The sequence below is a fragment of the Tupaia chinensis genome, unplaced genomic scaffold (genome assembly GCF_000334495.1).
Source record: "Tupaia chinensis unplaced genomic scaffold, TupChi_1.0 Scaffold000362_1, whole genome shotgun sequence".
NCBI lineage: Eukaryota > Metazoa > Chordata > Mammalia > Scandentia > Tupaiidae > Tupaia > Tupaia belangeri.
In genome coordinates this window covers 3,162,944-3,179,555 of record NW_006159859.1, presented here as the reverse complement: position 1 = coordinate 3,179,555, position 16,612 = coordinate 3,162,944, and the positions used below count along the sequence as shown (strand labels likewise).

General features: G+C 43.8%; 1 protein-coding gene across 3 annotated transcripts in view; it reads left to right on the top strand.

The window, feature by feature from the left end:
• The first annotated feature begins 12 nt into the window (after positions 1 to 12).
• The window catches only part of PRDM5 (PR/SET domain 5), a 150,826-nt gene continuing 134,226 nt past the window's right edge, over positions 13 to 16,612 (top strand). For 2 of the 3 annotated variants that reach the window (XM_006153109.3, XM_006153108.3), the window contains exon 1: positions 13 to 231. In XM_006153109.3, coding sequence (XP_006153171.1) covers positions 139 to 231 — 93 coding nt within the window. In that variant the 5' untranslated portion in view covers positions 13 to 138. Of the gene's footprint in view, positions 232 to 534; positions 830 to 16,612 lie in introns of those variants that run through there. The other variant, XM_006153110.3, reaches the window with a different exon arrangement.

Genomic DNA, 16,612 nt, shown 5'->3' with positions numbered 1-16,612 from the left:
GGAGGTGGGGATTCTGGGAGGAAAACTCCATTTCCTCCTTCCCTGCCGGCCGCTCCCCTCCACCCTGGCACCCCAAATTTCGATGTGTCGCCTCCTGGGCGCAGGGCGCCGGTGCTGAGCGAGGCGGCGGCCGGCAAAATGCTGGGCATGTACGTGCCGGACAGGTTCTCCCTGAAGTCCTCCCGGGTGCAGGACGGAATGGGGCTCTACACGGCCCGCAGAGTGAGAAAGGTGGGTGACCCTTGGCGGCCTGCGTTCCCAGCTGGCCGCGCCCCCCAAGCGGCTGCGCCACGTAGGTATCGGCCGGGCGCGCTCCGCCGCGGCGGGTCCAGGGGCGGAACTGCCGCCCGCCTCCCTGCGGCCAGATGGTTTCCTCTCCCCTGCAGGAAGTGAGTGCGGACGGAGCCTCCCTCCTCCTCGCGTCCGGGTGTGAGCGGCGTCTACGCGTTGGCTGAGGCACGCGTGGGCGGGCGTCTGCACCCCCGCGCACGCTGCGCCGTCGCCGCCTTTCTGCCTTAACGACGAGCTCCTGTGGCCGGGAACGCCTCGCTCCCCCACGTGGGCATGGAGGCGAGCCGCCCCGAGCGCAGCTCCGCGCAGGCCTTTGAATCTCATTCGGATACCCGGCGTTGTGTCCCGCCTTGCAGAATATATGTGGCTTCTGGGAGGTGTCGGTAGAACACCTCTGCCGTTTTAATTTTTCTCAGAGTTTGGAACTCTCCTTGCCTAATTTAGAGGCAAGTGACCAGAGCAGGCACTTTGAGCTGTCGGAACTGGAACTGCCTGGACCTGATGTTGAAAGCAAAGGGCGAGGGAAGAGGAGTCACCGGTATATTCCAAAATTTTACATTTGAAGTTATACCTTGTGTTACATTCGTTTTGCAGGTTATGTGAAATCTGGAAGCCCCAAAGCAGTGGTGAAGCGCTCAGGGTGATAAGGGCACTGTTATTTGAGAGCTTTTTGGCTATAGGGCGCATGTGTTTGCCAGAGAGACAGACAGGAAGCGAGATATTCCCTTCCGCTCCCCCCATGGCCCCGCCAGTCCCTTCTCCATTCTCTCATGGGAATTTTGGGGACCCAGCGCATGTGCCTGGAACTCGGGTTGGCTACATGAGAGTCCAGCCACTTAACCATTTTGCCATCTGCTAGTTCCAGGGTCACCATTTATTGAACACATAATAGTGCCTGGGCCTATACTTGGTAGTTTAATCTACATTAGTTCCGGTCACTGGCATCCCTCCTGTCAGAAGTTTTAATCCCCCTTTAAGAAAGGAAACAAGAAATTATACAAAGTTACTTTTTTTTTTTTTTTTTGCCTAGTGAGTTAGGGTTCAAACCCCAGAACCTAGGTCCTCTGAAGTCTAAAGCCCGTGTTCTTTCCTGAACAGTTGTCGCCTCTGTATGCCTTATCCCTGTCCCTTCCTAGTCTCCCCACCTGGCTTTGTTAGCAGATGGAGTCATGCCCAGGGTAAGGGCTCTCGGTCAAGGACAGCACACAACTACGGAAGTCCATAGGTGCATGCAGCCTACTCGGTAGGCAGGTGTGGCTGCACTGCGGGTGTTTTTGTGAGTCACTCTGATGCTTACACTGCAATGCCATTGCCTCATGTAGTTTCTCAAATGTATCCCAATGGCTTGTACATGATTATATTTTGAAGAAGGGAGGTTTGGGGAAGATAAGTTAAGCTTGTTCAGGATATCTTACCCTAACAAGAGGTTCAGGGAGTTCACTCAGAGACAGGGGTGCCTTTTATTATAACCTGCTCCCCCAGCCTCTGACCTGAAGAGCCCTTGAGGAGGAGTGGACAGTGCCACCGATCTCCCAGAGGAACTCCATTGACAACGTGACCTACAAATACTGCGCAGGGTGTAGTTGCAAAACATAAACGTCATTTACTTTTTAAAATGGGATTTTGGGAGAATGCCCAATGTGAAAGACAGGAGGAAATACCGGATCTGAATTAGAGGTACAATGAATAAGTGTTTTTGCCATGCGACCATATGTTAAAATTGAATGTCAACATTATTTCAAAGCTACCTGTAACCATTTTCAAGTGACCCTTGTACGCTAGAATTCTACACTTAATTCATTTTCACAAGATGCGAAAAAGTCTCCAATGGACTTTTCTTGAATGTCTTTGATAAACGTAATTATTTAAAGAACTTAATGTGGTTCTTAAGTATTTTTTTAAATATACTGAATAGTAACCAAACAACTGTATAAATAATAAGAGTTATTATTTTTTACTTTTAAAGTTTGTTTCTTCCATGGGAGAGATCAACAAACAGAGACACACACATACACAGACACCTTCAACAGGGTTTTAACACCAGTCTTCCTCCAGCCTTCAGCCAGCCTCCATCGTGGGAATGCGTGTGCCCAGTGTGTGCGGGAAGGCCTCAGGATGCAAACTCAGGACCTTCCCGTGTAGCTCTAGTGGTGTTACTGCTACCTCACCATCAGCCCGTAGGACTATAAAATAATTCTTGTTTTTTGACTCATATTACTATTTAGTATTTTTGTTGTTATTGTTGTTAGAGAGTGCTTGTACTCACTGGAGAGAGACAGAGTGAGCAAGACTCCCCCTACACCCCCCAATGGGGAATGGTCATACTGCAATCCCTTCTCCTCCATTTCTGCGTTCAGGATTTTGGGCACGCACGCACATGCATCTGGTGTGCTTTCAAATTGCCAGGTCCAAGACTTGAACTTCGCAGTCGGCCATGTGGGATCCTGCTGCTTTAGCCACCATGCCACTGGCTAGCCATTACTTAAGTTTAAACATACAGCCAAGCTACTTTCTTTTGATATTTTTATTAACTTCAGTTTAAAAAATATATTTTTGATTATTTGCAAGTAATTATATGGGGGCATAGAGTAAACAGCTTCTAAAATCATATATTATTGGGACATTTTGCTATTGCAATGATGAATAGACACCTTTTTCCTGGCTAATGTAACTTCAATATATATATACTAGAGATTGTCATCCAGATAACCTCTAGCATGCTTACCTCTAGTTCAAAGTGATATGCAGATGTTTGCAATCAGTCTAGACCATTATCGACATAGCTTAGTTATGATCTCAAGGTACCCAGTCACAAGGTCATCATCAGGTTCATTGAGGCCAGAAATGACCTTGAGGTGGACTTTGGTTCCTTTGCCTTCCAGTGCCTGCGGACGAAGCCGAAGCTGGTTTTAGTGGAATTGTAAGGCTGAAGCTGAGCGTCAGTGCATTCCTTACTTGCTTATATTTAATTAGTCTCTCCATTCTTAAATATTTTCCAAGTTACCTCGTACTAAACTTTGGCCATAAATCAAGGGATCTGAGAAGAGAGAGTTCTATGAGAAGCTATACTAAGGATATTACTTTAAAGTTTTTATGTTTATGTATTTATGTTGGGTAAATTCAATTTACAAGCTAAGTGATGTATAAAATAAAATAAAATAATAAAACAAAAAGGTTGTATGTTCTAGGAGCCAGCCAGTGGAATGGTGGTTAAGGTAGCTGGATCCCCATGGTTCAAGTACCAGAAGGGAGAGCTTGAAAAACATGCTGGGCATGTGTGAGTGCATGCTTAAAATCTCAAGAAGAGCATAGAGGAGAAGGGATTGAGGCATTCCCCCCCAGCCCCCGCCCCATGCTCTCTCACTTTCTCTCTCTCTCAGGCAGGCACATGTAGCAAATTTTGAAAAAGTTATGTTCTCTATTCTAAGCAAATGTTGGAATATACCACTTGAGATCTATGTGTTAGACACTTCTAATGTTTTATCACACATTCATAACACATATGCTGGTATAACACTCCTGTTTTAAAAAATGATTGCAGTTCATCTGTTGATTTTAAATTCAGTGAATCTAGTTCAGGCTGAGATTGGAGAATCTTGCTAGCAACCATGTCACCAGATTGACGGGATTCCCTTCCCCATGGGACTCCTTAATCCTTCTATAGATCACCCCTTTTAGTACGGTGTTTCCCAGAGTGTGAGGGGCAGCCCCTACAGCAGAATCATCAAATTCTGGGGCTCTACCATATTCCTCCTAGGTTTTTCTTTTGAAGTCACCTTTATTTATAGGCATGTTGCCTTTAAGAAATGGTCTTTTGGAGCCAGCAGGTGGCATGGTGGTTAAGGTGCTGGATTCCCACATGGTTGACCACGGTTTGAGTCCTAGACCTGGTGGCTGGCTTGCTCACTTTCTTTCTCTCTCTTCCTCTCTCTGTCCCTCTCTGGTCAAATTAAAAAAATAAATAAATACAATTAAATAAAATAATTATTTTAAAAGAATGGTTTTTCAGTATAGGCTCTACACAGTGAGAAGAAGAAAAGGAAAGGAGAGTCTGTTGGAAAGCCCTGGAGTAGAAGAAGGAGGTCTAAATCCATTCTTTTTTTTTTTTTTTTTTTTTAAGAGATGTTTTTGCTATAGGGCGCGTGTGCTCGCCAGACAGAGAGAGAGAGACAGACAGAAAGCAAGAAATCATCCCCCAGGGAGGATGGCCACACCACAATCCCCTCTTCCACATTCTCCTCTTCTGATCTTGGGCACGCACGCAAACGCACCCGGCGTGAGTTTAAGCCACTGGGTCCAGGACTTGAAATGCAGTTGACTACATGGGAGTCCAGTGACATAGCCATTATGCCACCTGCTGGTCTCCAGATCCATTCACTTTTACACGTTGTGGTTTACTAATGATAAGAATAATAAAACAGAGGCCAGCTGATGGAGTAATGGTTATGTTGCTGGACTCCCACATAGTCAATAGTGGTTCAAGTCCCCGTGGCTTGAAACTCATACCGGACGTGTGTATGTGCATGCCCAAGATCCTGAGAGGAGAAGGGATTGCTGTGTGACCATTCCTCCTGGAGGTGATTTCTTGCTTTCTGTCTCTGTCTCTCTGTGTCTCTCCGGTGAGTGCACATACCCTACAGCAAAAATCTCTCTTAAACAAATAATAAGAAAGCATAATAAAACTGACACTTTTTGCATGCCATATGCCAGATCCTGCAGTAAGTGCTTGCTATGGATTATCTCATGTGCATGGTTTAATTCTTTAATAAAGATGTGGATTTCTAAGTTGCAAAGTATTATGTAGATTAAAGTGAATATTAGTTACTTAAAGCTAATTCCTTAACTATATATACAGTACAAGGTCAACAAATACCTATATTTGCTTTCACTATGCTGTATTTTTTTATATTATGACCATCCCTCCCCCCCTCCCCCCCCAGCTGGGTTGTATGATTAAACAGTGAGTGAAGATACTTGACACTGTGCTTGAGCTCCAAAAGTGTAAGGTAAAGTGGAAGGGTTCTTCAAACTCTCAGACTATGTGATTTTATTTATTTATTTCATTTTAAAATTTGCTATAGGGCATATGTGCTCACTGGGGAGAGACAGAGAGAAAATGTAAGAAAGCACTCCCATCTCCATGGGGAATGGCCATGTTGTAATCCCTTCCCCTCCATCTCTCCCTCCTTAAAGAGTTTTGGGCACATGTGCATGTGTATGCGCATGCACTCAGGGTGTTTTGCAAGCTGTCAGGTTGTGAACTCGAACCTGAGGTCAACAATGTGGGATTCAGCTCCCTCAACTACCATGCCACAGTCTGGCCCCTACATAATAGTTCTGCTGGGTTAAGTCCAGCTGCTTTTACTTGTGGTCAATGAAACAAGAGGGAGAGGGTGGAGAAGAAGGGAGTTTATTTCTGTGCCTGGGTTACAAGGAGACAGGCAGCCAGCACTACCAAACTGTCTTTAAAAGCTCAGCATATGCTCAGTATTGTACCTCAGTATTTGCACAGGCAGGTGCAAATTATTCCTCATTATAATCAAAGTCAGTTGCTTTCTTTTGACCAATGATCCTGATTCCTATTTTTCTTTAAATGGCTACTCCTCATTTCTCGCCTGATCATTCCCCAAACAGACCTCCCCAGGACTCAGCACTTGGTCAGGTTGTTTTCGTCAGAGGCCTTTCTTAACTTCAAAATGGCTGCCATCCAGTTAAACCTCAAGCTGGACTGCTCTAGTAATTGTGAAAGAGCTTCTGGAATAGCCCAGTTGACACATCATCATGTTATAGGTGGAGCCCAGAGAAGATCTACCAGGAGTCTCTCAGCAAACGTCTCTTGGGCTCCTAAGCCTTCACGGTAACAACCCCCTCTCCTTCAAACTAGAGCAGGCACCTCGATTCTCAGTCAAGGATCCATAGTATAGATAAAATTCCAACGTAAAAAGTTATCTGAGGTTGAAAGCTGAGTATGTGACGAAGATACAATAAGATTAAAAAAAAAGTCAAGTAGTACAGGGTTAGAAAAAGCATATGGGAAGGAAAAAACTTCAAAAAGTAAGTAAACACATGCAGAGGATGAATTGTCACACATCAGTGTTAATACAAGAAGACTAGATTTTGTGGAATAAGGTGTTTCATTGATCAGAAGGTGACTCTTCTCAAAAAATAATGGCTTTTTATCCCAGGGCTCAAATTCTGCCAGTGGATGTGGCTTGCATTTCCTGGTGGTTGATGATAACTAATCTGGAAACAATCAGAGGAAAGCTAATTACTGTGTTGCTTGCCATGTATGTTATCTCTTCTCTCCATTTATTCAGGGCTTGTCCTACACAGTCATTCACTGAATCTTTTTCACCCTGTGTGCCGAGACTTTGGATCCCATAGTGAAGAAAATATTAATAGATGGTCTGGCTCTTGTGGAGCTTGCAATCTAGTGAGGGGAGGCAGAAAAGTAATAAACCAACTAGGAACATTTTATACTATGTTAAAATGTGATAAGTGCTATAGAAAAAGAACCGCGGACAGTTGATTTAACAGATTTATCTTCAGTTTCAGAAAATATCCTTAATTGTTGCCTGTGAAATCTTTTTTTTTTCTTTTTAAATTTATTTTGATAGAGAAAGAAAGGCAAATAACCTCAGTAGGGTTTCATGCCACAGTCTACCCCCAGCTAACCAGAATCGCAGACATGCATATAGGCCTGGCGTGTGCAGGATGACCTCAGAACCAAACCCCAATCTTCCGTGTGGCCTCCAGCATTGCTTACTGACTTGCTACTGTTGGGCCACTGTGACTAATCCCCTCCCCTCCCTTTTGTTAGCCATCTGGAACCGTAGTATTGTTGTATGTGAGGTCTCTTGGATATAGTCCTCAAATATCTTATTTTTATTTCTCCGTATTTTTTCATTTGGACTATTTCTCGGATTTCATTCTAGCCTCTTTCTTTGAATTCATTCTATAAAACAATTTAATTGAGAAGTCATGGCTTTGACTTAGAATTATTTTATTGAGTGCTGTATTTGAATGTCCTTAGAGTTCTTTAGGTCATTCAGGTATTTCCTTTAATTGAGGTATTCTCTCTGCTACAGAAGTTCTGTTTTGCTGAATGTAGGTATCATTTTTGTGCCTGATCTACTTCTCATGACAGTTGGGCTCCTTTGGATGGATAGTTTCCCTTGGTAGCATGATAGAATGTCAAAACTGGCTATGGGGGAATGCTTTGTGGTGTTAATCCTGCAGGTGATAGAAGGCAAAGGGTTCTATGTCCCTGGGCCCGCCCTGGCAGGCAGGCTGTCCGTTCCCTCTCAGCTTTCTGGCCTCCTGTACTTTCCTGGGCTTCAGGACATGAAGGGTTGTACTTGTGGCCTGCTCCCCCATCTCTTACGAGCCCCAGTTTCTAGTCCTTGGTGCTGGCTCCATTGCTTTCCTCTAGTTTTTGACTCAGCCCGCTGGAAGGAATGCAGAACCAACGGCCTCACTTAAACCCAGTTGCCCACAGATGCTAAAGTGAAGCAAATAGCTTAGGTTTGGGGGTGAAAAGGTGCCGCGCTAGGTCACCACATAACACGTGATCTCCTCCTGTTCACAGCGCTCTGGCATTTCCTGTTAGGTGTTTATCCTACAAGTGATGCATTTCACATAGAAAGGGTCTTGAGGACCACAGCATTTCTTTGCCCTGACAGCCATTTTAGTCTGTCAGCTGAGACTAAGAGACAACTTCAGTAATCTGAACCTGGGAGTTGATGTTCTCCCTATAACAAGAAGTTGTCAGGTAGACATTTGGCTCAACATGGCAGGGTGGAAGTCTTTGCAGTTCTTTTGGCCCTAAGATGGCTGCTTCAGTCCCAGCTCTCACGCCCAGATTCCAGGTGTGGAGAAAGGAGGTGCACAAGGCATTGGGGGTACTTTTCAAGGTACTCAGCTTCATTTAAGAACTTTTATGGGGCCCACAGTGGCACGGTGGTTATGGTGGCTGGATTCTACATGGCTGACTATGCATCATGAGTTGTGGCCCTGGCAGCTTGTAAATCATGTCAGGCATGTGTGTGCAGGTGACCAGAATCCCAAAAGGAGAAATGGAGGAGAAAGGATTGTGGCATGACCATCCCCCAGCGTAGGTGCTTACCCCCCACATCCAGCAAGCACCCATACCCTCTAGCAAATTAAAAATAAATGCAAAAATAAACTTGTGGTAGTTCCGTACAGTATTTGTGGTTGCAGGCCTATGGATGAATGTAGCTTTTTCTTCTGGATGAGTGTGTTTTAGTACTAAGGAGAATGGATATAGGGCAGCATTCGTAATAGGGAAAAAAAGTTTGGATATTTTTGGCCTATGGGTGAATGTAGCTTTTTCTCCTGGATGAGTGTTTTAGTACTAAGGAGAATGGATATAGGGCAGCATTCGTAATAGGGAAAAAAAGTTTGGATATTTTTTATATTGGTTCAGATACACAGTTAATATGTTGTTGAAGGCCTAATTGTATTGTGAGCACACACACAGATACTGTAGTTGAACACTGAAACAATTACATTCTAAGTAGGGGCTCTAGACTCTGTGGGTGAAGAAATTATTGCAATTTCAAATATAAATGATTCGACTGCAGATTGATTTACATTAATATCATTTACCTAACCTGTATGAGTTTTTAAAATGTGCTGAGCCTTTTCAAAGTCAATTACAGACATTATTACAATTCACCCCTCCATACTTCAGCATAAGGACATTTTCCTAAATAACCATCACATCATTTCAACATCCAACAAAACTAACATTAATTTCCTAATATTTTTTTTTCCTAAAGTTTTTTTTTTTTTTTTTTTGGAGAGGTTTTCGCTATAGGGCGCGTGTGCTCGCCAGACAGAAAGAGAGAGACAGAGAGACAGAAAGCGAGAAATCACCCCCCGGGGGGATGGTCACACTGCAATCCCTTCTCCTCCATTCTCCTCTTGGGATCTTGGGCATGCACGCACACGCGCCCGGCGTGAGTTTTAAGCCACCGGGTCCGGGACACAAACCGCAGTCGACCACGTGGGAGTCCAGCGATATAGCCATTACGCCAACTGCTGGTTCCCTTTCCTAAGGTTTTTACCTTAGGGCACATACATTCACTGGAGAGAGACAGAGACAGTGAGAAATCACCCACCGGGGTGGGGGCGATGGCCACACTGCAAACTTTTCTTTTTCACTCTCCTCCTGGGGTTTGGGGCACACAGGCACGTGCATCCCACGTGAGTGTCAAGCCACTGGGTCTGAGACTTTAACCCTGGTCAGCCATGTGGGAGTCCAGCACCTTGACTACCACACCACCTGCTAACCCCTAATGTCTTTTAATACCAGCGCCAATTCACATTATTCCAGTTGTCTCTAAAATGTTTTCATAACTGTTTATTTTTGAACCAGAGTCTGATCAAGGGCCATATATTATATTTGGTTATGTTTCTTAAATGTCTTTTTACCAGTCTCCTCTCTCCTCTACCTCTTTTTAATATTTGACTTTCTGAAGAGATCTGGCCAGTTGTTTGTACAGAGTTAACTCACAGCTGGATTTATCTGATTGTTTCCTCAGAATTTTATCTTCTTTTTCTGCTTTCTGTCTTTCTTGTAATCTGGAAGTTAGATACAAATATTTTTTGCCAAGAATGCATCATGGAGTGATATTGGTTTACTTTTTATACTGCATGTAATGGGGGGCATATGATATCTGACTTCCGCACTGTTAGTGATGCCAACGCTGGATTCAGATGATTTTTCCATTATTAAGATATTGTATTTCTTTTGTGTTTAACTAGTAAACTGTGAGTTGATATGGTATAGATATCTTTTTTTTTCTTTTTATTTTGGGGAGGTTTTTGCTATAGGGTGCATGCACTTGCCAGAAAGACAGAGAGACAGAAAGTGAGAAATCACCCCCCAGGGGGATGGCCACACCGCAATCCCTTCTCCTCCATTCTCTTCTCAGGGTCCTGGGCATGCACACACATGCGCCTGGCATGAGTTTAAGTCACCAGTTCCGGGACTTGAACTGTGGTTGACTACATGGGAGTCCAGCGACGTAGCCATTACACCAACTGCTGTTCCCTAGATATCTTTTTTGACATCAACGTTTTACCTAGTGGTTTTGGCACCACTGATAATTGTTACCTCAATCATTTATATTATTAGAGATTTAAAAATGGTGATTTTCTAACTTATATAGTCACCCTTTATTTATTTTTAGAGAAGTTTTTACTTAATTTGACTTATTATTATTATTTTTTAACCAGAGACAGTCAGAGAGAGGGAAAGTGAGACATCAAGCCACCAGGTCTGGGACTCGAACCATGGTTGGCCATGTGGGAGTCCAGTACCTTAACCACCATGCCACCTGCTGGCCCTAATCACCCTTTATTTATAAGTTTGCATTTCCTGGTAAAGCATAGCATCATCAGACCAGCCAGTGGCATGTGAGTTAAGGTGGCTGGATATCACATGGCTGACTATGCAGTTCTAGTCCCAAACCTAGTGGCTTCAAAACACTTGACGTGTGTGTGTCCAAAACCCTGAGAGGAGAAATGGAGAAGAAATTGCAGTGTGACCATTCACCGTGGAGGGGGAGGGAAGTATTTTTTCACTTTCCTTCTCTCTCTTTCTGTCTCTCTCTGGTGAGTACATGTGCCCTATAGCAAGGTTCAAAGAAAAAAGGAACATCAGCAAATGAAGACATCATTGAATGCTTCTGTCCACTTATCCTTAACCACGGCTACTATTGAAAAGGCAGGACAAAATGCCTAGTTTTTTCCATTTGCCAATTGAATAATACGTTATTATCGTCTAGTGATGGCAAATGACTTTTTGTACATTCGTATACTTATTTCCTTCACGGGTGAGGGAGATAGACACAGAGACAGCACTCCCAGCTGGGTCTCAGGCCTGCATACCCCAGCCGACCCTGGATCCATGGACATGCACGTGCCTGGTGTACTCACGGTGGTCTGAGGGGAACATGGACCCATGTGACTCAGCCTCGCAGGGCACCATGTTTTACTGCTGTGCTGCCTTATATCCCAACCCCACTTTAAAAAAAAGATCTTTTTTTCTTTCTCTGATAATCATTGTGGATTTATGAATTTGTTAATGTGTTTCAAATGTGTTCTCTGCGGTTCTCAAATTGTTTTAAATGTGGCCAGTGGAAGCTCTTCCTAATAGCATTAAGAGCTGGAAGGAATCTTAGAATCAACTCACCGCAGTCCCTAGGTTTTCTATAAGGAAAAGTGAGGCTCAGAAATTTTGCGACGTCACAGTGCCTCCTTGCGAAGTACCAGGAGAGCAAGAATTAGGATCCAAGTCTTTTGAAACCTCAGCTGGAGCTTTCCCACAATCCCAAGAAGAGCAATATCTGCAGTAAATCTCCCTTTCAACAGCTTACCAGTAGGCTGCTGGGAAAGTCATGACACATTTTTGCATAGAAAAATGTGTCATGACTTTTCCGACAAACCAATACATTGCTCCAAGTGACAAAGTTAAATGGCCTCTGAGCACCTGCGACCACACTGTAGACCATGGCTCTCGTGGGATTCTTTTCCTGGGACTCCCGCACATAATGCCTTCCAAGCATCACTTGAAACTGCCCATCGGCCTCATGTGAACTGTTGTAACTACCCACCAGACCCTCTGCTTCCAGAGTTAGTGGGCAGCTCCTTTACTGAGAAGACCAATTGGCATTTAACCCTGTGCTCACAGTTAACCCATGCCCTAGTATGTTCCCTTAGGCTGGGGGCTCAGAGGAACCTGAAGGAAGGACAGATGCTGGACAGACACTGGAGAGTAACTGAGAAGAAATAGGCTGAAGGCACGCCACCATGATCCACAGCCGACAGGAGGCCAATGTACTTACAGTGCACCAAATGTGAGTGTCACTGTGAGAGTGTGAGTGTGTGTTCACTGTGCATGCAGGCAGCTGGAGAAAATCAAGCTGAAGGTTTGGATCTCTACGTTTAAGGATATTTTCATTTTCTTCAGGCCTCAATCCTATCAAGAAGAACCCTGAGACAGACAGGTATCACCCAGGAGCAGCAGCAACACACAGTGGGGATACGGAATATTCCCTCATCTCACAAAACCTCAGCCTTGAAATGACTCAACTTGGCCAGTGACCTTAGCTCTGAATGGACATTTAAATTTTCTGAAAAGTTTATACACAATACTAACATAAATAAATTCGAATTCTAAGAATGGAGACTAGGTATCAGTGCCATGCCTGTCCCATTACTTCAAAATACATGCTACCAAACGCATAGAAAAATGTGTCATGACTTTTCCGACAAACCAATACTACTCCTAAACGGAATGAGAGAAGATGGCCCATGCCTTTGTAATCATACATTTTGTTGCTGTTGTTTTTTAGAAGTTGCTGTTGAGCCAGCCCCATGGCTTGCTTAGTGGTTAAGGCAGCCAGGCTGACCGTGTGGTTTGAGCTACAGTTCTGGCAGCTTGAACAGCAGACTGGGTGTATGTGGGTGCCCCAAATGCCGACAGCGTGAAGAAATGGAGGAGAAGGAATTGGGGCGTGGCCATGCTCCGCTGGGGAGAAGGGTGCTTTCTCTCCCTCATGCTCTCTCTTATTCTCTGTGGCCAGTATACACATGTTCTCTGGCAACTAAAAACTAAAAAAAGCTACCATCTAGTTCAGTGGGTGGCAAACCAAACAGAATGGATTGAATTATGTGCCGGGTTCATGAACCGTATGAAAAGCAATGAAGCACTATTGTAGGCTGGGTATTGGATCAGTCTGAGAAGTGAGTTTGACTCAGGCCGTGTGATGTCTCCAATTTGAGTTTGACTTAAAGTCATACTTTCTTTGACCTGCACAAAGAATTTTAAAAACTTGGAACACATGGCTAATATAGAAAAAAATGGTGTTTCAATATACAAATTTGAGTTAGCAGCTTCTCTAAAAATATTGCAGACACCTGGCAACCCGACTTCAGTGGGTCCACACTGATGCTATGGGAGTGATCAGCTGGAGTCGAAATGCCTTGGTATGTGGCCATGCCCCTTCCAGCTCACCTCTGGCCACTGTCTAAAGTGTCTTTTTTGTTGGGTGGAGAATGTCGTGCAGCCTTACTGCCTACTCATCAGCACTTGAGAGAGAGACCCTTGAGATAGAAGCAAAGACTTCTAGGAAGGTTCTTGCAAAGAAATCACAGATCCAAGGTGTATCAACAATGCACGCCTAAGTGAATAGTAGAAAATGACAGCACGGACAGTGTTTTCGCTGCTAGTGTGACATCTTAAGTGGCTTTTCATACAATAAAGCAAAACTAATGACAGGAAGTCAGCTAGAAATTTTTGAAATTTTCAAGATTGTTCACAAGATGTGGGTTTTCTTTCTTCCATTAATTATGAACTTCCCTTTAGGAGTTTAATATACTAGGGTACATGTATAATTTATGAATGATGAATCATATGAAAAATTTCATTTTCACAGATTAAAAATGATCAAGTAATTTCATATGATTCAGCTAAGAGAAAAAATAATGATATGTATAAGGATGTATCTCCCAAATTTTCTTTTATAAGTGTGCTACCCAAGCAGATTTGAAGCCCACTGAGGTAGAAGAGGCTTATACTTAGGATCTCCACAGTAAATGGCTATTGGGTAAAAATGAAACTGTAATTACAATGATAAGAGGATGTCATTTATATAATAGAACAGTAAACAAAAACTTAGAGAAGGAGGGTGTGTAGTAGGTGCCAGAAATCTTTAGGGGAAGACTTTATGGTGAAGAATAAGGAGAGCTAGTATAAAATTTTACAGCTAAAGACAAATATAAATCTTGCTTTAAATATCTGCATTGTTTCTTACCATAAGTGATTCGAATTACTGAGAGTGGGCTATGCACATTTTTTATGTACATTTAAAAGCAACAGTAAAATTTATTTGATTAAATCATTCTAAATATACTCACTAGCGTACTTTGAAGGCATTCTCATCAAAGCTGGAGAGGTAAATGTATTTATCTCCTCTGTGTTTTTGTGACTTATTTCTCTTTTTTCTTTTTCTTTTTTTTTTCGGAGAGGTTTTTGCTATAGGGCCAGTAAGACAGAGAGCAACAGAGAGATAGAAAGAGAAATCACCCCCCAGGGGGGATGGCCATGCCACAATCCCCTCTCCTCCATTCTTCTCTCAGGATCTTGGGCACACATGCACATACGCCTGGTGCGAGTTCAAGCCACCAGATCTGGGACTTGAACTGCGGTTGACTACATGGGAGTCCAGCAACATAGCCATTATGCAACTGCTGGTCTCATGAGGTATTTTTCAAACCAAGGATTACAGCTCATTGGTGAGCTTGAAATGAATATATTGGGTCAAAAACTCAGTTTTAAAGAATGAAATGAAATAGAGTTGAAAATGCGGACATGTATTGTTCAGAGCAAGGATAATCTTGTTTCAAGAATTTACAGTTTAGTTTTATATGTGTGGGTTTATGTGAATGTGTTAGGTTGATATAAGAAATGTATTTCTGACTAAAGATTGAGGCAAAAAAAAAAAAAAGGAAAGCCACTGTGATAATCGATAGTTTGAGTTTATGATAGAGAGTGATTACTGACTGTTCATGGTGAAGCTTTCACATCAGAGTCCTGTTCCTTGGTTTGAATTTTCAAAGCTTGAAATCCTCCAACCATCACAGCGAGCCTGCATCTAAGCAGTCTTTGTTCCCCCAATCCCAGTGCTTGTGTTTGGGTTTCCATTCCTTCTATTCAGTCCTTTGAGTGCTCTGCTGACTTGATAGATTCAGTTTTTTTTTTTTTCTCCCCCTACTTTGGTACTGCCAAGAGGAACTCCCTGTTTGGCTTGGGTGGATCAGTTACATTGCAAACTGTGTTCCCAGATTGTTGTTACTTTCTGCAGTACTTAATAAAGGCTAAATCTATGACAGAGTGGACTGAAAGTTGGGCCATGCCCATTAATACCAAATCCTCCAGTTCTAATTCTTGCAAGACGTGCACCTTGTTTTGAGCTGTGTTCTCTAGATTGGCTTTAACACCAGCTCATAGTTTCCTCAGTTCAGCAGTCAAGGCACTGGGTGTCTCTGTGAGCAAAGGCCTGGCCCAGGTGGCGGCGGCATTGCTGTCAGTGGGAAGCTGAGAAGTTGGCACCAGCCTGTGGCAGCACTGAGTCAGGGTTTTGGGTGGTGGCAGGTCACAGGGACCACGCCTGGTTTCCAATCTTGGCTCTGATCTTTGTGAGTTAATGGACCTTAATCAGGCAAGTTATGTAAACCTTTTTGTTTTTTAAATTGCCGGAGGGTGTGTGTGTGTGTGTGTGTGTGTGTGTGTGTGTGTGTGAGAGAGAGAGAGAGAGAGAGAGAGAGAGGGGAGGAAGGGAGGGAGGGATGAGGGAGGGAGAGAGAGAGAGAGAGAGAGAGGGAGAGAGATATTGAGACAGAGAAAGCAAAAGCACCCGGGGGGAGGAGGGGGGGGGGAGGGAGAGAGAGAGAGAGAGAGAGAGGGAGAGAGATATTGAGACAGAGAAAGCAAAAGCACCCTCCAGTACGGTGTGAACGTGTCACAATTCCTTATCCATTTATCCGTCCTATCGGGACTGGGGACATGTACACACCTTGTGTCAAGCTGTTCAGCCTGGGATTTGAACTGCTATCAGCCATGTGGGATCTGGTTCCCTTAACCATAGAGTCCTGGACTGACTCACTAGTTCAGTAAATACTAATCCCTTCTCCTGTTCTTAGATGTCTTATAGAGCTTTTCTTACTTACCATCGGATATTTCCTGAGGCACGAAATTATTGCCTTTTTTTTTTCTTTTTAATAAAGAGATTTTTACTATATGGCTTGTGTGCTGGCCTGAGAGTCAGAGCCAGGCAGAGAGACAGAAAGTGAGAAACCACCCCCCAAGGGGGATGGTCATGCCACAATCTCTTCTCCATCTCAGGATCTTCGACACTCATGCACATGTGCCAAGCATGAGTTTCAAGCCACTGGATCTGGGACTCGAACTGTGGTGTCAACTATGTGGGAGTCCAGCAATGTAACCATTATGCTATCTGCTGGTCCAGGATTCTTTCTTTTTAAAGTCATTTCTTCCTTCCATGAGTGAGTGAGTGAGAGAGAGAAGGAGAGAGAAGGACCCTGACAGGGTCTTCAGGCTGTGATCCACCCCTGGTGTTAGCCAGCTCCAGATCAGTGCATGCCCTGTGTGTTCAGGCAGGTTCCCAGACACACACCTGAACCCTCCCAGGTGATCAGCCCCTCAGAGCGTTTTGTTACCACCACCCCACTGTCTGGACCCCTCAAAATGACGTTTTTAGAGAGAACATCT